The sequence below is a fragment of the Myotis yumanensis genome, unplaced genomic scaffold (assembly GCF_028538775.1).
Source record: "Myotis yumanensis isolate MYYU_CA2020_CCGP unplaced genomic scaffold, mMyoYum1.0.hap1 SCAF_7, whole genome shotgun sequence".
Taxonomy (NCBI): Eukaryota; Metazoa; Chordata; class Mammalia; order Chiroptera; family Vespertilionidae; genus Myotis; species Myotis yumanensis.
The window spans coordinates 17,061,493-17,082,277 of record NW_027223758.1 but is presented as its reverse complement, the minus strand read 5'-3'; the positions used below and the strand labels follow the sequence as shown (position 1 = coordinate 17,082,277).

Here is a 20,785-nt window from a genome sequence, read left to right as displayed (position 1 = left end):
CAGAAAAAGAAGCAGCAGGACCTGGTGATGGATTTCACATCACCCCCTAAACATCTGCTAATGGGGAGGTGAGTTGGGGAAAGTCAAAGACCTGGTAATCTATTTTCTTGGCCATTGTGAAAAGTTTGGATTGTATTCTAACTTCCTTGAGGATTTTAGTAAAGTAATGGCATGACTCACTTTACATCTGATGATCAGATTTGTAAATGCATTAGGAGAAGGCAAAGAAGAGAGGAGACAAGTTGGGAGCTGGTGGCAAGAGACATGGTGAAATGGGCTAAACTGGTGGGAGGATAGCCCAGGAGAAAAAAGACTTTTAAGGAAAAATTGATGAGATTTTCTAATGGATGCATGGAGGGGAAAAGATAAAGAGAAAAATCAAAGGTAACTTCTAGTTCTTTGCTTGGGTGTTATTCATGAAGATGAGGAAGATATCACAAAGGTTAGGGAACATATTTAAGAGGAAATGTCAAGGGTTCCATTTAGAACAGATTCAATTTGACGTGTCTGAGGGCAATCCAGGTGGAGAGAGCAAGTAGGCAGTGGAATAAATGTGTCTGAAGATTAAAGGTGAGGTCTGGGCTGCAGCTATGAACTTGTGAGTAATAGCATTATATGCTTTTTAATGCATAAAGCTCATTAAGGAGGTAAATGTAGATAGAGAAGAGAGTCCAGAACCATATCCTGATGTTAGGTAGGAAAAACCACCCAGTGAAGGAGACTGAGGAGGGGTCAGCCAGAAAGAGGGAGAATCTGAAGAAACAGGGTCCAGGACAATGTTTCAAGAAGGATGGTGAAGCCCTAGTCGGTTTGGCTCGGTGGATAGAGCATTGGCCTGCAGACTGAAAGGTCCCAGGTTTGGTTCCAGTCAAAGGCATGTGCCCAGGTTGTAGGCTCAATCCCCAGTGCGGGAGGCAGCCGATCAATGATTCTCTCTCATCTTTGATGATTCTATCTCTCTCTCCCTCTATGAAATCAATAAATATATTTTTTTAAAAAAAGAAGGATGGTGAAGTCACATTTTTCAGGCTTTTCCCAAGGTGCTTCTTCTGAGGCCAGCTCTGTCAGCCCTACAACACCTCCTCCAAGAAGCCTACCCCCAGCCAAATGTCCTACTTCTAGAATCACATAGGGCTGCCATCTCTGACGTGCACGTCTGTCCAGACTCTCTGAGGGCAGGAACTGGATCTTCCTCAGCACCCAGAAGAGGGCCTCTGTGGGATGAATCAATGAATCAATCATTCTTGATGCCTTCCAGGTCTTGCCTTCTCACTTTTTTAGCAAGTATTCCCAAATCAGGTTCTCAAAGCCTGCACACTGCCCAACTGCCAGGACCAATGGTTTTCTTTCTTCTGTAGACACCTGTCCAGACCCCCAGAGATGGGGCACTGGAGCCCGTTTGAACAAGCTCATGAGAAGTGATTTAGCAGCTCTTCCTGACCCCACCTTCAGAGAGGCCACATCGGTAGCTTGTAGTTGACCGTGGGGGGAGTATTGACACCATAGAAATTAGCAGAATACCAGAAAGCTACTGCCAGGGCCAGTTTACAAACTACTCCCACAGGACTTGGACAGGTAACTTGGGGATAGTTGGATGACATTTTCATAAATGAGGTTGTTCTGACAGAGCTCCTGAGAGCGATAGCGACACCATCTACTACCCTTAAGGTGAACCTTGACCATTGGATTTTGGGTGCTATGTCAGGAAAATTAGGTGATATTTGGGGGAAGGCAGGATCCTCACAGGTCCCCTGTGGAAGGGCTTACCTAAGTCACTAACCCCTGAAGTTGAGTCATCTCACTGTCAAAGTTTAGCTCCCCCAGAAATCATTCGATCCTGAGACAAGGATTCAGAGTGATGGGTTCATTCGGGAGGGGCAGGAAAGTCCTGGAGGAGAGCGGGGAGGGGAGGGGAGAAGAGAAGGCAGCCAAGGACAGGCAGGTTAGCAAGCCCTTTACTGCCGTGGGTGACTGGAGCTGAGTACTGGAGGAGCTCCGGAAATGGTGCAGCCCCCTTCCCAGAATAACCGTATCCGAGGGGCAGGGGAGCTGGGGTATTTATACACCCACCCCAGAGAGTCATTGGTGGAGGGCTGCTTGGCACTTACATGGTTCAGGAAAAAACCCTCAGTCACAGATGCTGGTACCGACTTTTAGGAAGCAGCTGGCCACCAAAATAGTAAGGGGGTGGAGTGCAGATGGGGTCCTTTCAGCATCTGCTACACTAGCATCTGTGTTTCTTACAATTGAGGACTCTTACAGCAGTGATAGGCTGGAAAGGTCCAGATGCCACTTCTGAGGGTTCTTCAGGGGTGAAGGGGACTCCGGCCTTTTCCCTGGGCCCTGCAGGTTGCAAGAAAGAGTCTAGAACTTAGAGTCTAAAGCCCAACTCTACGTGTAGACTTGACCCTTACCAGCTTCCTGACTTGGTGCGATATTTTGATTTATAATAAGAAATATATATTGGGTCTTCATCCCAGTTTCTAGCACAGAGCTCCTAAACCCTTGGAATTTCCTAAGTGCTGAGAGGTATATTTAGTTATGCTAGTGAGGTTATTTCTGGACCTTACCTATGGAGGAGGGCTGGCTGCCAAGAGAACCGACCCTGTGATTAGATGGTTGCAACTTTCAGTCCCACCCCGATCTCAAGCGAGAGAGGCTGAATCAATCACCAATAGTCAGTGATTTTATCAGTCACACCTATGTGTGCAGCCTCCATAAAAACTCATAGGACAAGGCTTGGAGAGCTTTCAGGTTGGTGAACACGTGGAGATTCAGGAAGTGACTTGCTCAGGGAGCATGGAAGCTCCTCACTCTCCCCATACCTGCCTAGGCATGTCTTCCATCTGGCTGTTCCCGAGTTCCATTCTTTCATAATGAAGTGGAGTTGTAGTGAGTAAAGTGTTTCTCTGAGTTCTGTGAGCTACTCTGGGAAATGAATGCAACCCAAGGAAGCACAGGGGACAAGCTGGACTTACAATTGGCATGCAGAGTGGGGGGTGGTGTCAGGGACAGCCTTGCAGGACTCAGCCCTTAACCTGTGGGACCTGACACTATCTGCAGGTAAATAGTGTTGGAATTGAGCTAAATTGTAGGACACTACCTGGTGCCAAAGGATTGCTTGGAGATGAGGCGAAACACACACACACACACACACACACACACACACACACACACCACACATAACACACACAACACACACACTGGAATTGGTGACCAGAATCTTACCTTAGCTAAATGGTTACCGTCTTTGAGCCTCAGATGTCTGATCTTTACAAAGAAAAACAAAATCCACACTACTTACCTCACAGAGTTGCCACTGCAGTTCAGTGCACCTGTCAATGAAAGGTCCAACCCTATAGAAAATGCTAAGAATTTAGTTGAGCCAAAATTTCGAGGACATGCCAAGAAGCAAGATCTCAGCAGACTGAGAAAATGCTCCAGAGAATGGTAGCCTTGCAGCTTATTTCATGCAGCAGACTCAAAGGAGGAGACTTAGAGAGGGTTACATGAAATCAACTGGTGGTAGATCAAGGAGGCAGGAGAATGCAAACCAGGGAAGTCTCTGGGATTGGATAAAAAGCAACATGGAGAAATGCATGCTCCTTTTATCTTGGTGGGTATAGGATAGTTAACATTTACAGCACATGGAGATGGTAAGCAGGGGACAAGATAACAATGAGGGGTTCTGGGGTCTCCTGCTGGTAGTCTTGTGCTCTGGTACCTCAGTTGTGCCTTTGAGGGTCTGGAAAAGAAAATACTCTGACATTTCAGAGGTATGTTATTCTAGATGCATCAGAACAATGGACAGGGCTCACTGAAGGTAAAGACTGACCTTTGCTAAGGAAATTATAGGTCTGGGATGTGACTATCAGCCATGGCCTGCCCAGTTAGGAATTTATAATCATCCTCTGTGGTTACTTCCAGCCTCTGAGCTTGTCAAGCCTGCCATGAGTCTCCCCTGAGCTTGTGGGGTCTACCAAGTTGCCCTTCCATTCACACAACCTGTGTTGGTGGGAGCATGCTGGAAAGAAAGGACATAGGCACCCACTGCCATTAAAGTGCTTTTGTTCTGTAGGTTTATTCATTTTCTTACCTCATTTAATTGTTCAAGGAAAGAGATTCCCACCCAGTGATATTTTATAATGTAAAGTCAAGGCTAGACACACCCATTTGGAACCTACGCCCACACAAATGTTCAAATTACCCAAATCTGAAAATGCAAAGTGACATACAACATGTGTTCCAAGTTATAAATAAATTAGCAAAAGTCCAGGGGCTTCTTATTTTTCTTAAAATAATTCGCTTGTTGGGTAGAGCAGACCTCAAACCATAGAAAGATTTTAAACTGTACTATGAGGAATTCAGAGTCTTTGAGGCTGGGGGTTTTGGGTCCCCAAACTCTGTAAGATTCAGTTTTATGAACCACATACACACATGAAACTAGGTATGAATGGGTCTCTGTATGTATCCTGTGAAAAATATACATACATCACAAGCTAAATTCCTGTCGACTTTGGAACCAGCCAACCTTCTGTTCCTCAGCAACGCCTGCCAAGAGGGAATTGGAGAAGGAAAATGCATAGTTTTGAAGGCAAGAGGCATGAAAACAATGCTAAATGTTGTGGTTGAATAACCCAGTTACACCTTGCCTGCTCTCGGGTGGGCATCGCCATGGAGATTTTCTGCATTTGTGCTTGATGGGGCTTTGCATCTGTGATGCAGGAAGCAGGGAAACAATTGTTTATATCAACACTGCGCATGGCTGAAGCTCAAAGTCTTTTCCAAAGGTAGTCCAGAGATGTTGTCTGACTCAGCACACCCAACAAACCAGTTTTTGAGGGGGTTGAGTTCAATTAGCTGCCGTCAAGGAAAGTTATTGGGTGATGGAAATATTTTATATTCTCACTGAGATGTGGATTACATGCATTTTTTAAAACTTATCTAATAGTACAATTGCTGGATAAAAATCTGTGCATTTGACTGTATGCAAGTTATGCCTCAATTGTAAAAAAATGTGAGGCTCCCTCTCACTTTGCTGCTTGAAAAGGTCAGCTAAAAGCCACTACTCACCATGGTCAGTCTCCCCATCCAATTTTCCACTCTTGACCCTGGCCACCAGCCTCACTGCCCCCAAGGTGGGCGCACACACACACATACGGGCACGATCCGCATTACCTGCAGATGAGTGTGTGGGGCAGAAGGAAAAAATTAGGACCCATGCATCTGCCCTCTGCACTGGGACTAGCTGGGGAGATTAAAAGGTGACTCAGGCAAAGAAGGTGACCAAGATCAGCTTCAGATGGGGGATAGGACCAGCAGGGGCCCAGCAAACGTATAAAAGGTGAAAGGACTTCAGGAGAGATGGGCTGAGTAGAGGTGGGAAAGAGGTGTGTGTCCCACTGACTAGACAGAGATCCCAAAATGGAGACGGGAGAGCGCTGAGGTGGGGAAGGTGGACTGCAGTTTGGAGAGGCCCTGGGTGCCCACCCACAGACTGGATGCTAGGATGAGAGAGACAGCCTCAGGGGTCTCAGCAGAGTCCCCGGTTGCCCTGATTCTCTTCATTAATAGTTCTCCTACTTGTGAAAAGGAGCCTTTATAGGTCTCTTTTCATTTTGTTTGTGAGTTATCAAGTCAATGCTGATAGCCCAAAGCTGGAAGCCGCCCAGATGTCCATCAACCAGAGAATAATTAGACACGCTGTGAATAGTTACGTTGTATGACAAGAAATGAGCTATTGCTGCAATGAAAACCATGAGGGACTCTTTAAGAGAATTCCTGCATAAAAGAGTGCACACCGTTCATTTGAAGTTTCTAGGGCTGGCTAAGCCAGCCTATGGGAGAGCCGCTTAGAGCAGTGACTGCCCCTGGGGGAGACAGGGGGCACATGAGAACTTTTGTGGGCGATGGAAGTGCTGGAAATCATGGCTGCATGCATTTCTAATACACATTGAATGGTGAAATTATGATTTGTGAATTTCACCAAATGGAAATTTCATCTGAAAGTAAAAGACCCATGGACCACAATTGACCCTATTTAACACGTACCAGATGCTGGTTGGAGTGTTTAGGAGTGAAGTGCACTAGCTTCTACAGCTTACGTTGTAGTTCATTAAAAAAGAAGATAGTATCTTTCAACTTGATTGAATGATTGAAAACTTTCATAATAAAATACTGAGCAACAACAACCAAAAAAAAAAGAAAACAAACAAACAAAAAGCTATACACGGAATAAACCAGTGGGGCCAGGAGACAGGGAATCCTGGGCAGGGATTGCATTGTTTCTGGAACATCAGGTGCCCAAGGCCTGTCTGCTGCCAGCCTCCCTCTGACCAGTCCACCCTTCCCCACAGAAATGATGGCCCGTTTGTAAACCACAATCAAAATGCCACCTGGAAAGTACCCATTATCCAGTCACCGATGACGTGTTAAGCACGTGGTCTGTGTTCAGCTCTGTGGCAGGTGGAGGATAGTCAGACATGCTTCCCACCCTCCTTGTGTGCCATCTCCGCCATGGAGCAGCCAGGGGTCCCAGGGAAGTGGGCCCAGGCAGTTCCTGAGTGAATGGAGAATAATGGCCCACCCTTACCGAGAATTTATTCTACACCAGATTCTGTTCAAGCCTAACCAGGATTCATTCCGTTAATCCTGCAACCACCCCATAAGGTGGGAACTGTGTTATCCCATTTTACAGGTTAGAAATCTGAGGCTTGAAGAAGTCAAGTGCAGCACGTGAGTGACTAGACAGGGATTCAGAAACCAGGACGCTGGGACTGGGGCCCATGGCCTGAACTAGGGGTCTGCAGACTGTTTCCAGAAAGGGACAGAGAGGAAATATTTTAAGGCCATGGGCTGTGCAGTCTCTGCCCAACTACTCGAGTCTGCCATCATAGCATGAAAGCAGCTGTAGACAATATGTAAATGATGAGCTGAGTGCCAATAAGATGTTATTTATAAAAACAGGCAATGAGCCAGGTTTGGCCCGTGGGTCATAGTCTGCCAACTTCTGTCCCAAACCACCCACAACTTCCAGTGGCTGGGAGGCTTTTGAGTTGGACCAGAGGCAACTGAGGGAAACCTAGTTCCTAGCTCCTTCATGTGGAAGTCTGAGCGTCAGACAGGAAGGAATCAATACCGGCTTTAAGAGCTTGGGTCTCTAATTAAGAATGACAAACAATCCATCCCTGGGCAGCTCTTTACCAAAGGAAGCTGCAGAGAAACAGTGGAAAATACTCAGAAACCACACAAGAGTTGGTTGTATTTGGTCTTTAGAGCCATGCTTAGAATGTTAGCAGCACCGACTTCATGTGAATGTAGAAAAAGTCAAGGTCAAAAGCCACGCTTGAATGTGATTCATTTTGAAAACACTTCGCCAAAGAATTTTCCTGCTTGTGGCTGTGCTGTCATTGGCTCTTGGTTTCTAAGGGCAGGAAATCATTTTACTCAACTCCTGTTGCTGACAAGGATTCGACCCTGGAGCTCAGAGGGTGCCATGGGCTGGAAGTGGATTGACTTCATACTTACAAAAATCCACATGCTGTTAAAATTAACAGCTCAGAGGAGTTTCTGAGTGTGTGTTCCGTTTCCGGGTGGACCCAAGGACCATGTGACAGAGGACAGCGCTGGTGGGCTGTTTCTCACTCCACGTGGAGCCACCTTCTTGCTCTGAGGCCCCGCCTTTGACACTGGCCAGGGGACATGTGGGATTGTCAGAGTCAGTGTGGACAGACTACTTCGGGGGCAGAGACCCTCTTTCATCACAGCATTTGTGATGTACTCCTGCTTAGTAGCCTCTTTATTCCATCACAGCTGATGAAAGGAGGAAACGAACCACAGCTTGGCTGAGGGTCTGCCGGAAGTTCAGGTACTAACTGGCCTGGGGTGGCTGATTCCTCATTTTCCACCCTGAATTCACTGGGTCTACCCATTGCTCTAGTGTCACAGAGATTAAGATGTGAGTCCTTGATTCTTAGGAAGGCACTTGGTGGCTGGGGCCCAGCAGATGGTTAGCTCACACAGACTGCAGGCAGAGGAGAGTCCGGTCCATTCCGTCGCTTATGGAGATGCTCACAGGGCCTCACAGGAAGGCCCAGCTGGCGTAGCTCAGTGGTTGAGCATTGACTTCTGACCAGGAGGTCACAGTTCCATTCCTGGTCAGGACACTTTCCTGGGTTGCAGGCTTGAACCCCAGTAGGGGGCATGCAGGTGGCAGCTAATCAATGATTCTCTTGCATTGTTTCTATCTCTCTCTCCCTCTCCCTTCCTCTCTGAAATAAAAAGAAAGTAAAAAAGAAAGGATTGGCTGTTTAGGGCATGAGGATGTGGTGCCCCATCACCAAAGATGAACCAAGCATAAACCAAGCAAACCCACTTACGGAGTCATCCCCTTGTTCCCATACCTACACCGCAGGGGTGAACTGGTGAAAGGGTGGGAAGAGCTACCTTGAACTTTGTCCGAAGGACCCCAAACCACTCCTCCTAATAATCACCACTTTGTTCTCTAATTGACATGATCAACCTGCCTCATTTTTCTTTCTGTGAATACAGGCGAGCCTTTGACTCCCAGGAGGACAGTGTACATTGTGGGGGGAGGGGAGGCTCTGGTCCCTAAACCTGGATATACATAAGACTTCCCAAGAGAACTGGTGAAAAATGAATGTCAAAGTCCCATCCCCAGAAGCAAATTTAGCCTCAGTACTTTCTGTAAGTCATTGGTTCTTAAGTCCCTAGAGGGCTTGTTAAAGCACAGTTCAGTGGGCCCCACCCTCATAGTTTCTGATATAGGAGGTCGGCTGGGGCCCAAGATCCTATATTGCTAACCAGCCCCCAGGTGTGCAGCTGGTCCAGGGAGGTCTCTGTGAGCACAGCAGTTGTAAGACATGCCTCCAGTTTCAGGGCAGTGACCTCATGACCTAGGTCAGAGCAGGAAGGCATCCTCTCTACACCATGGAAGGAAAGCTAGGATCTTTGTCGGCCGGGTTGGCCCTTTAATATTCTCTACCTGCTCTGCCCAACACTACAGCCATTAATCCCATGTGGCTCTTTACATGGAAATTTAAATTTATTAAAGGTAAATTTAATGTTTTGTTCTTCGGTTACATGAGCTCCTTTGCAAGTAAGTGCTCTCAGCCACGTGTTCCTGACAGCTGCTACACGGGGCAGCACAGATGCAGAACGTTTTGTCTTTGCAGAGAGTTCTACTGGACAGCGCTGTTCCATAAGAATTCCAAAAATTGCTGCTTTCTTTTTCTTCAAGGTTTGGCTGTTAGCCCCATTTTTTTTTTTTGGCTGTGAAAAAGAAACCAAACAAAATCCTTTTACATGTTAACTCTTTCCTCTTTGCTTGCTCAAGATAGCAGGCCTCACCCATCTCTTCATATCAAGTTGGGGTGAAGGTCATAGACATTTTAATGCAAAAGGGATAAAAACTTTAGTAATTTTTTCCCAAAATATTGCCCCCATCACCCATGTTATGAAACCCCCGGAGGTGAGGTCCACAGGGAAGCCTTGTGGGCAACAAGAATCAGGCAACACACAAGGAGAATTCACGGGGCCGTGTGGCAGTCCAACAGCCACCGCCACTGGAAGGAAGCCTGGGACTGGTCTGAGAGTGGACCAGACCCGGGCGTTCTCTGGGTGTTTTAGAAAAGTTCACATTCCTCCCACAAACTGTAGAGGATGGCTGGGGAGGCCTCCTTTTGTTTCGCCCCCTGCAGGAGAAAACTGGACTCACTCAGAGATGCTTGAGTGCCCCACATTAAACACAGGCCTCTTCGAAGAGCTAATTCTTTCATTCTTTTGTTACAGATTCGGCTGAACAGCAGGGGACTGATCTACTCCGTGGGCTTGCTGCTGGCCTCCGTCTTTGTCACAGTAGGTTTGCAGCCCTATCCTCACTTTCGAGCTCCCATGTTTTCCCTCCCCCACCCCCACCCCCACCCCCACCCCCCGCAGTTTTTTGGCAACAGAGTTTGTTTGGACACCAGATGGGCTGGGCCTCCTGGTGGATCAGGACAATCAGCCTCCAGATGTTCCTTCTCCTTCATAACTGTTTCTTCTAGAAGTGGATCCTAGCAACCCACTAGCAAGCCCTCTCTTACTGAAAGGAAGCGGCCTCCTCTCAGAACATGGCCCTGTGGCATGCCAAACATAAATTGTTTCATCCAAAACAAGGGGGAGACCTCACTTGTTCTGCAAAATTAGTTACAGAATAGTAGACTTTAATTAATTGTTCCAGGTTACTGAGCATCTTCATACATCCATGGATTTGACCATTACTCAGCAACTAAGAAGATATTTTATTGACAGTTCCCCTTTTATGCCATCTACTTTCTTGGCCATTACATCCCTTTGTATCATTTAACATTCCATCTCAACTGACACGTTTGGTGCAAACAAATTTGCACCAACACATGGACTGACCCACATGAAGCATCCAGTAACATACAAGTATACTGTTGAATTTTCACATGAAACATTGAGACACAATATGTTTTTTCCTGAAATTTTCAAGGAAATATAAACTGAGTTATACCTAGCATGTTAACGTACATATGCTAGAGAAGGGGAATTCAGTAGGGGAGGCAGGAAGGAGGAGAGGTCATCTACAGGATCAAGATGGGAGTCAAATGTCAAGGTTTTACAAAAGCAAATACTTATTATACAAAAGTGAAAATCTATATAATTTATTCTTTTGACGTTCTTCAGGCCATATGACTTAGGGTTATGATACTTGTAATAGCCACACACTGTGCTTAATATTCTGCATATATTTTCCCATTTGGAGCTCACCACCCCCCCATGAGCTGGTCACTAATATCAGCTCCATTGTGCGGATGACAATAGAGAAGTTGACACCAAATGATGGAGGAGCAAGCTGTCTGACAGGGCAAGCTTGTAGCACAGTGCTTCTCCTTACATTGTGCTGTAGTTGTACAATTTATAGGAGGTCGGTCTAACCGCTAGCTGGGCTTTCGAAATGGGACTGTGGGAAGATGGAAGAGAAATAGGTCTGGGGAACAAGAGCAATTTCAAGCATCTTAAGTTTGCAGTACTTATTTGACTCTAAGTGGGGAGGCCAAGAGAGCCATTGGAAAGATGAGTCTGGGTTCAGGAGAAATGTCCAAGCTGGTGACACCGGAATGTAGATGGTATTTAAAGCCATGCAATTGGATGAGTTCACCAAGGGAGTGAGCATAGACAGGAAAGAGAAGAGCCCTAAGATCCGAGTCAGGATGATGAGGATAAAACCACAAAAGAAAGAGAAAGAGCATTCGGAGAGGTAAGAGGAGAACCAGAAGAGTGTGACAATGGGAAGTCATGTGGAGAAGGTGCTTCACAGTGGAGTGATCTGTGCTGTTGAGGGACAGAGTCCCGAGTGTTGGCCATTAGGGTTAGAAATGCAGAGTCATCGGTGCTCTTGACATGGTGGCTTGCAGAGCAGTGGGGCAGAAGGTGGAGTGGAATAAGTTAGCAGAAAATCGAAGGAGAAAAACTGGAGGCAGCTGGTATTTACAACTCTTTCAAGTTACCTTGCTGTAAAGAAAGCAGAGAAATGGAAACCCAGAAAAGTGTAGATGAGAGAGATAGCAGCATTCTTTTATGCTAATTGGAATAATCCAAGGATGGGGTTGGTGAGTGGAGATGAAAGAGAGACAATTGCTGGAGCCAGGACCTTAAGCAGTACAAGGAGGTGGGGAGATGTCGTGCCCACATGGAAGAATGGGCTGTGGACAGGGCTATGGGCAGGACTGTGGGCTGTGGGTCATTAACCGAGGGAAGGTGGGCAGGTAGATGTGGTGGTAGGAGCTCTGTGAAATGGGAACAAGGTCATGAGCTGACAGTGAGAATAGAGAAGGGAATGTTGGCCACTTAAAGAGAGAGGAGAGGCCTGAAATAACTGTCAAAGAAAGGGAGAGATGGCAGACTAGGAAATGTGGATGATTGCCATAAGGCATTAATGGCCCACTTAAAGTTTGTGGTCTTAAATTTAAACTTTGGCCCATCAGCCTGGCCAGCATTTTCCTCCAGCCCAAGTCAGCTGCAAGGAAGCAGCATGGAGTACATGGAAGCTTGGCATGAACCAAAGGGATGTGGCTTAACCGGCAAAGACCACAAAGCTACAGATAGACCAAGGAACGGAGGCAGATGCCAGGAGTAACTGTAGCAATCGCTGAAGGAACTTAGGGGGGCGGTAAGGACAGAACAGGGTACAAGGTGGGTGAAGTACAATGAAACAGTGATGGTTTCAGTGAATTCTGGGTAGTGGGTTCTGGGAGTTGAAGATAGTTGAGGTACCAGAATGGAGCAAGCAGGAAAGACAGAAAATTTGCCAGGAGAAAATGGGGTGTTTGAGCCAGGTGGTGTGGCTCAATGGTTGAGTGTCAACCCATATACCAAGAGGTCACTAGTTCAAATCCCAGTCAAAAGGCATGTCCAGTTTGGGTTCCCCAGTGGGAGTCGTGCAGGAGGCAGCCAACCTATGTTGATGTTTCTCTCTGATTGATAAATCAATAAAAACATATTTAAAACAATAAAGTGGAATGTTTGACAAGCTCTAGGCAGCAGGGATGTCCAGCAGAACTCTCCACAATGCTGGAGATGTCTTGTATCTGCTCCGGACAGTGGTCACTGGCCACCTGTGGACATTAAGCACTTGAGATGTGGCTAGTGCAGCTGAGGAGCTCAGCTTCTGATTTTATCTGATTTACATGTAAATGTGGGCGACCACGTGTGGCTAGTGGATATAGCACAGGTCGAGGGTGTGGCGTGGGAGTGAGGGGCTGAAATAGGGTGGAGGGCAAGGACTCAAGAGACCTGGTATTGGGTGGGTCGCCCTGGTGGATCGTTAAATCACTAGAGGGACAACTGGAGTGCCTGCCGACCACAGGAGCGGCAGTGCGGGGGCACTTAGGGCCCTGAGGAATGCCAGGAGTGTCCAGGGCTGACTGCAAGAAGGAAGGTACATTGTGACTGTTGGTAGACTTTAGCTTCTAAGAGGAAAAAGGAAAAGGGAATGGAAGCAGCAATGAGGAGCAAGGGGGACTTCTTCCTGGCCTACAGGCACAGGGACTTGAAGAGGTACAGCCACCCCCTGCCCCTGTGGGAAGGAGAGCTAAGGTCAGATTGGGACAAAAGGGTCAAGTGTCAGAACGGGTGATGCCAGCACCAAGCAGTACAGGGCTGGAGTCCAGGGAAGGAGAGGCGGCTGCTGTGACTATCTTTGTTCCTCTCATCCTTATGACTTTTAAGTGATTTTCCCACAGCCTGCAGGTTCTGACTTTCCCTCTTCTTGATTATAATGGTCTTATGTTCCACGATATGAAAGATGGACTTTGTGGGCCCAGAGAGAATCCGTGCCCCGCCCCAGGGCCCCCCGGCTGCTGCCCACTGACCCCTCTGTGTGTTGCAGGTATTTGGCGTTCACCTGAACAAGTGGCAGCTGGACAAGAAGCTGGGGTGCGGATGCCTTTTCCTGTATGGCGTGTTCCTGTGCTTCTCCATCATGACGGAGTTCAACGTGTTCACCTTCGTGAACTTGCCCATGTGCGGGGAACACTGATCCACCGGGCCGCCCACTGAGGCTCTGTTCCTTCTTTTCTGTGCAATACAAGACCCGGCTGCACCCCGAGTCAACGGGCCTCCAGGGCCGGGCTTCCATCTCTCCCTTGCTGTTCACAGGCCTCCGCTCCTGCCTCAGCGACCCAGGCGCTCCCTGCCCCCTCCCTAGCCCCTCCTCCTCCTGGGGTCCTACCTGCCACCCAGCCTTTCTTGCCCACCCCTTCCTGCCCCCTCGGTGTGAAGACTTTTCAATATCCACGTGAATTTTCAAGCTCCATTTTGAACAGTGACTGAGATTCTAGAAAAACTGGCTGCTAACTGGCCCAAGCCAGGCAAAACTTATTACAATCCCTCCTCCTTTTTTAAGTTATTGGATGGAAGACTAACCTAATGTATGGCCTGAGACTGTCAAAGAGCTAGCGAGGAGAAGGTACATTGATTATAGGGGGTGCTTGGGATTTTGTTCTGTTTTCAGGTGATTCCTAGGTTATGGGTTTGGAGGGTTGAATCTCTTTGAAGGGGGCTCTCCCTTCTGCCCCTTTTCTTCCAGAGATCAAGAGCTTCTCTTGCATCTTCTTCCCCTGGGCTCTGGATTGGTAGATGAGCCACAGGTTGTCCCCGCTGTGTCTTGGGATCAGATCCCAAGCATGTTGGAGCATGCATGGATCTAGTGCTTAGTAGAGGAACAGTTGAGCCAGGCCACCGGAAAAGATGCATGACATTTCATACCCAAGGGTGCCCCTGCAGGCCCACAGGAGTAACCTAGGGAGCACGAGGTTTTCTGAGGAAGAAGGCAGCTTCCCACATGTCCATTATGACCTTCACTTTCTCACTAGGTTCTTTCTAGTCTTTTAAGCAATAGTTCTAGCCTGCCTGAGGCCTTTGTCGAGGGTCCTTGGTTGAACATCTATTTGTGAGGTACCAGGCAGTCAGCAGCCGAAGCTTCCCAACCTGTGAGTCCCTGAGATGTGCTGTCATTGCTTGACATTTGGGGTGACAGGGAGTGACCCAGAGGCCACCACTGCTTTTTGTGCAGGAATTACAGACACTGGTTTCTTGGAAAATGGAGAGAAGCGCACTTTGCACAGACATCGTCAATAAAGTCCCAATTTGCCACTTGGTACTGAGTACACTGGACCCTGAAAGCTGGCTCTTGGGCCAGCGTCCTTCCTCCAGGACACCATGGCCAAGCTGCCCAGCTCCACCCGTCCCCTCCTGGAGGGATGGCAAGGGAAGGAGAAAACAGAACTGACATCTTTGAAACCACAGAATGTGCTAAATGCAGACAAGCTCAAGGGCATAAGTTATTGTGACCATCGTTGCCAATCACTGCTCAACAGCCCTGCTAGATTTTGTATGATGCTGAATTATTATGCAGACTAATTCCACCAGTTGAGACCCACCCATGCTTGTTACACGTGTATTTATTGAAACTGTGGACTCTTGCCCGTGCTCCCCCTATATTTACTTTAAGCACTGATCACTTATAATTCATGCGGTATGGTTTTCTCTGTCCCTTGTACTACACATTCTGGTCTGAATTGTAAAAATAACCTGCTACAAATTGGTTGAACGTCTCTGTCGAGGGTGCGAAAGGAGGCGAGCATTAGCCAATGGGGCACCTGGCTGATGGAGGCCCGGGAGAGGAAATCACCAATTTGGGCTCTCAGAGCTAAGACACACTCAATGATTCTGTTGCACATTTTGCACTGGTTTATGGCGATTGTTTTCTTGGACGGATAGTGTAAAATAAACTTCTCTGTTCTGTATCCTTTCTTGAGCAGTGCGCGTTACTTTCTCCTCGGATTCTGGAGTGTTGCCTGTTTGGCATTGAGGAGATGCAATGCAAGGGGAAACAAATCACAGTCCCCATGGGGTCAGGTATTTCGCCCTTCTGTGTCTGGGTGGACTCGCCTGGGAAGCTGGTAAATGTCTGGTGGATTACGAGTACGAAGTGGCAAGTCATGGATCCCCTCTAAATCCGGAACGGTCTTCTGACCTATGGTCCTGTGGATCACATGTGACATTACGTTGGAGAGCTTTCTTTCAGCTGGACATGAGAGGAAGAACATGCCAGTACTGATGACCTTCAGCCATGCTCAAGGTCACCATCCCGTCTGAAAACCTTGTTCTTGTCCTGCATGACTCTCAAGAAAGAATTAATTCCTCAGATCTGAAAGCAGACCAAGGTGAGTGAACAAGTCAGGTTTCCACCTGAAAGTCAACATTAATGTCTTTATAGGAACTAGGAGAAAAATATCTACCAATTCACAGCACCAACTTTTATTTAACTGTATCTAAAAATGTATTCCCAGGTGATGGAAAAACACTAGGTACTTAGCTTTGTTTTGAGTGTTTACATTTAACAATGTTTTACTAGCTTATTTGTGCATTTTGTGCATATACTCTGGACATCGGACAGGGAATTTTCATCATGCTGATTAGTGCTTACAAAGCATAAGACCCTTTTACATGACATATTTTGTTAGACTAGTCTTAATTAGTTTTACTTAATTAGTTTTACTCTAAGCAAAGACATTTAATCCAATGTTTGATCTTTTTAAACACATTTGCTGTGAAATCTTAGGAAACCATAATTTTATGCTAGATTTCTCAGAGACCAAATTCTGGGACGAGGGAGAGTTTCCGTGTTTCATGCACAATGAAAGTTTCCTTTCTGAAATGAGCATTTGGCCTATTTCTGCTCCGATCTCAGCCATGCGTGAATCGTGTCTTTAGTTGTCGATTGAGAATGTGATTCTAAATGAGCTGGCCGTCCAGTGATGCAAAACTGCTGATGTTGCTGTTTGCCCTGCTTCCACATGCTGGGATGCACTTGGGAGGGTTTCAGATCGGTTTGAGGGAAGAACTTCTTATCAATATCCCAAACCTGGCAGTATGGCCACAGAAACTCTCAGCATTTTTCTGGGCTGTGCTAGTTTCAGTAAATTCCCCAGCCTGTGATCTCATGCACAAGGGGGATATCTCTGTGGCTCTAAACAAGGGAAGGCACACACAGGAGCTTGCACCTCCTCCTAAACACATCTTAGTGGACTCCACAAGGAGGTACCTCCAGAGCATTTTCTTTTTCTGGGAATTGTGTTCTCAATCTGGCCCAGGCCTGCTGAGGGTCACTGTCCACACACATGCCCTTCAGGTGGCCTTGGATACACTGAGAGGCCATGGCAGGACATTTTCAGAGAGCTTTTCCCCATCCCAAAAGAATGGGGAGAGTACACTTCTTAGGGAGAGTCCACTTTTATAGATACACTAGAGGCCCAGTGCACAAATTCGTGTACAACTGGGGTCCGGCTGGCCCACCCTGATCGGGGCCAATCAGGCTGGGCCAGTCAGGAGGAGGGGATGGGGAAGTTTGGCCGGTCTTGCCCCCTGGTCAAATTCCCAGTTGAGGGGACAATTTGCATATTAGCCTTTTATTATATAGGATGTTTTGTATTTATCTTCAAAAAGACCTGAAGGCTGCTCATTGTTTTCCTGAGTCTGTTGCTTCAGAACTTGTTTAAAATCAGAAATCTACAGGGGATTTGAGACCGTCTGTATCCCAAGCAGCAAATTTGAACTCATTTTAACACCTAGGCTTCAAAAAAAAGCCTAAAAGGAAGAAATAAAAAATAAAAAAAAAAGGAGGGCGGGTAATATTAAAGTCCAGACAGTTTTCACTCGTGGCATATAAGATAGGAATAATATCCAACTTGCAATACAACTTATAATTAAATGTAGAGCTTTACCTAATTGTTCATGAAAATATTCAAGATAGGATAATTATCACATTAGCAGAATATTATCCAAGTATTTTGACCTATTTCTATCAATTATTTTGAAGTAAATGGGATATTTTCATTTTGGATTTTGAATAGTCTCATACTAATTAGTCAATCCCATTTACTTTGATATTTTCTACAATAGCTCCTACACACACACACACACACACACACACACCACTTATCTGACACCAAAACTCTGTATGAAAACTGTCCAATTGGTCTTTTAAATTTTTCCAAATATCCAGCTGTTTATTATGATACATCTTCAGGAATGGGGTGGATTTAACCAACTTTTCTTTGATAAATAAAAACCCACGTGTCCATTACATCATCATCCAGAGATGTGGGCGTCTGCAGAGATGTCAAAAAAATTAGGAACTGAGGCCATGGACAAGCAGAGATTAGCCATGTGCACAAGATAAATTATGCCATCCCCTGGAATTGATTTCACATTGGACATTATGCTTAGTTTCAAATCACAGAGGTGAGTAATAAGCCTTCCCCCTCAAAAAACCTTTCAGATGGCTTACTGTTGCCCCCAGGACACTTATTTTCTTAACTAGAGGCCCAGTGCATGAAATTCGTGCACTAGTAGGGTCCCTAGCAGCTGCCAGCTGGGGCCTCCCTCCCTTCCCCCAGCCGGCCCACCCCCTGGTTGAACTCCTGGAAGACTCTGGTCGAGGGACAATTTGCATACTATGCTTTTATTATATAGACTAGAGGCCCGGTGCACAAAAATTTGTGCACTTGGGGAGGGGGGGTCCCTCAGCCTGGCCTGTGCCCTCTCGCAGTCTGGGACCTCTGGAGGATGTCCACCTGCTCACTTAGGCCTGCTCCCCGGGGGATTGGGCCTAAGCTGGCAATCAGACATCCCTCTGGGAGCCCAGGAGCCCTCGGGGGATGTCCACTTGCCAGTGGGGAGCAGACCTAAGCTGCAGTCTGACATCCTTAGTGCTGCTGAGGAGGCAGGAGAGGCTCCCATCACCACCGCTGTACTGGCAGCCATCAGCCTGGCTTGTGGCTGAGCAGAGCTCCCCCTGTGGGAGCACACTGACCACCAGGGGGCATCTCCTGCATTGAGCATCTGCCCCCTGGTGGTCAGTGTGTGTCATAGTGACAAGTCATTTCCAGTCGTTCTGCTATTAGTGTCAGTTTACATATTACCCTTTTATTATATAGGATAGAGGCCTGGTGCATGGGTGGGGGCTGGCTGGTTTGCCCTGATGGGTGTCCCGGATCAGGGTGGGGGTCCCGCTGGGGTGCCCGGCCAGCCTGGGTGAGGGGCTGATGGCTCTTTGCAGCTGGTCACACCTCCTCCAGGGTGGGGGTCCCCACTGGGGTGCCTGGCCAGCCTGGGTGAGGGGGTGATGGCTGTTTGCAGGCTGGTCAAGCCCCACCCCCAGTGGGGACCCTCACCCCATGGAGGTTTGGCCAGACTGAGTGAGGGCTGATGGCTGTTTCCAGGCTGGCCACACCCCCTTTAGGGTGGGGGGGTCCCCACTGGGGTGCCTGGCCAGTCTGGGTGAGGGGCTGAGGGCTGTTTTCAGGCTGGCCAAGCCCCCCTGGCGACCGAAGCTCCCAGCCTCTCCTTTTTTTCTTTTTCTTTTTCTTTTTAAAATTCTGGATTTACCTTCTATAATTGAAACTTTGAAGCCTTGAGAGGAGCTCAGAGCCGGCCAGGGCGGGCGGGAGGGAAGCTTGGCTTCCTCCATCACCAGGGGCAACCCACTCCTGCTCGCTCCAGCTCCGTGGCCATGGCTGGCTGAAAGCAGGTATCTGAGGTTTATTTACCTTCTATAATTGAAACTTTGTTGCTTTGAGTGGAGCTCAGAGCCAGCCAGGGCGGGCGGGAGGGAAGCTTGGCTTCCTCCATCATTGGGGCAACCAAGCCTTCTGCTCGCTCCAGCTCCATGGCTGCTGGCAACCATCTTGGTTGGGTTAATTTGCATATAGTTGCTCTGATTGGCTGGTGGGCATGGCTTAAGGCATAGCAAAGGAATGGTCAATTTGCATCTTTGTCTTTTATTAGTGTAGATAAGCTATGCCCAATAGTCCCATTACCTTAAGAAATTTTTATTGAACCTCAATTTAGCAACACTAAGTTGTGGAGATTTTAAATATAGTGACTAGTCATAGTTGATACTCATTTTGTTTTTGGTCTTCGTTTTTGCAACAGGTAGGAGAGGGAGGAAGATTTAAGACTACAGTTTTGACAAATATGCCATTTAATGCATAAGTTATTGACATAAATGCATGCATATTTACATGAATCACATTTTTTCTTTATATAACCCTCAACTTATCCTGTTTACTCAAAGCTGAATTTGGTGATGTCATATGTTCTGGTTTGTTGTGGTAATTAATCCAGTGACTGCTTCCAGAAAACTACAAAACCTGGAATGAAACATAACAAGGCATCTCCCAATCCTTGCGGTTGCTTTGTGGGTACCTCAGAGCCGTGGCTACGTTGTTGCTAAAATGTGATGGGCACATGTGCAAAAGTGCTTCCCACATACATAAATTTAACATTTTTAAATTCTTACTCTCGTATTTTTCTCTATGATACATAAGTCAGATGTTTTATCTCTCTCACATGACTGAGGAAGATGTGTTTCTAAAATGCTAGATATTAAGCGTGTGCTCTGATCAGTCAGCATTATGCTAACCACGAATGGGTTTGAACCAAATGCCCACTGCTTTTTTTTTAGAATTTATTTTGTCTACTGGTTAAAGGTTTCTAAAATACTAGTTCCAGTATATCTTAAAGTTTATTGCCATATTGGGTAGAATTGTTTCCTCCAGCTGCTTATATTATGTTCGATATCATATATAAAAATGCATATACTCATCTTACTGTCAAAATCAGTGTTTCCCAATTTAAGCATTACCCGGGGAATGTGCTACATACAGATTTCTAGGCCCCATCCCTGAGTTGCTGGTTCAGTAGGTCTAAGGATAGAGCCAAGAACTGGCATTTCTCACCAACACCCAGATGCTACTGACGCTGAGACCCACTCTGAGAACCACCGATGTAAATAATGTCCTTTGCCCATAAAGCCACGTTTCCTACACCAGCCTCTACCAATATCTTTGGTTTACAGCTTATGGAAAACACACACATTATTTTTTTCTTCCTACTTCCGCTGAGATCTATTACTGTTGAAAGTAGGAAACGACATGTGCTCAGCTCTTCGTAATTTACATTCTCTATCATCCTGCACATCTACTCCGAGTCAAAAGACAACTTTTAAATTAAAGCAGAACCAGAGAAAAGTGAATCATTTAAGATGAAGATGCAGGAAAGCCAAGATTCTGGGTGGAATTATTAGCTCAGTAGAGATGGGAGCAGACAACCACCAGTTTCACTCAAGGTGCAAACAATTTAGTTCTAAACTACAGGAAGAGAAAGTAACGGTGAATATAGGAGACATTTCCTG

General features: G+C 46.7%; 1 protein-coding gene across 2 annotated transcripts in view; it reads left to right on the top strand.

Moving 5' to 3' along the window:
- The window catches only part of SLC24A3 (solute carrier family 24 member 3), a 461,550-nt gene extending 446,218 nt beyond the window's left edge, over window positions 1-15,332 (top strand). For both annotated transcript variants that reach the window (XM_070419848.1, XM_070419850.1), the window contains exons 16-17: window positions 9,811-9,876; window positions 13,415-15,332. In XM_070419848.1, coding sequence (XP_070275949.1) covers window positions 9,811-9,876; window positions 13,415-13,564 — 216 coding nt within the window. In that variant the 3' untranslated portion in view covers window positions 13,565-15,332. The remainder of the gene's footprint in view (window positions 1-9,810; window positions 9,877-13,414) is intronic.
- Window positions 15,333-20,785: the final 5,453 nt, after the last annotated feature.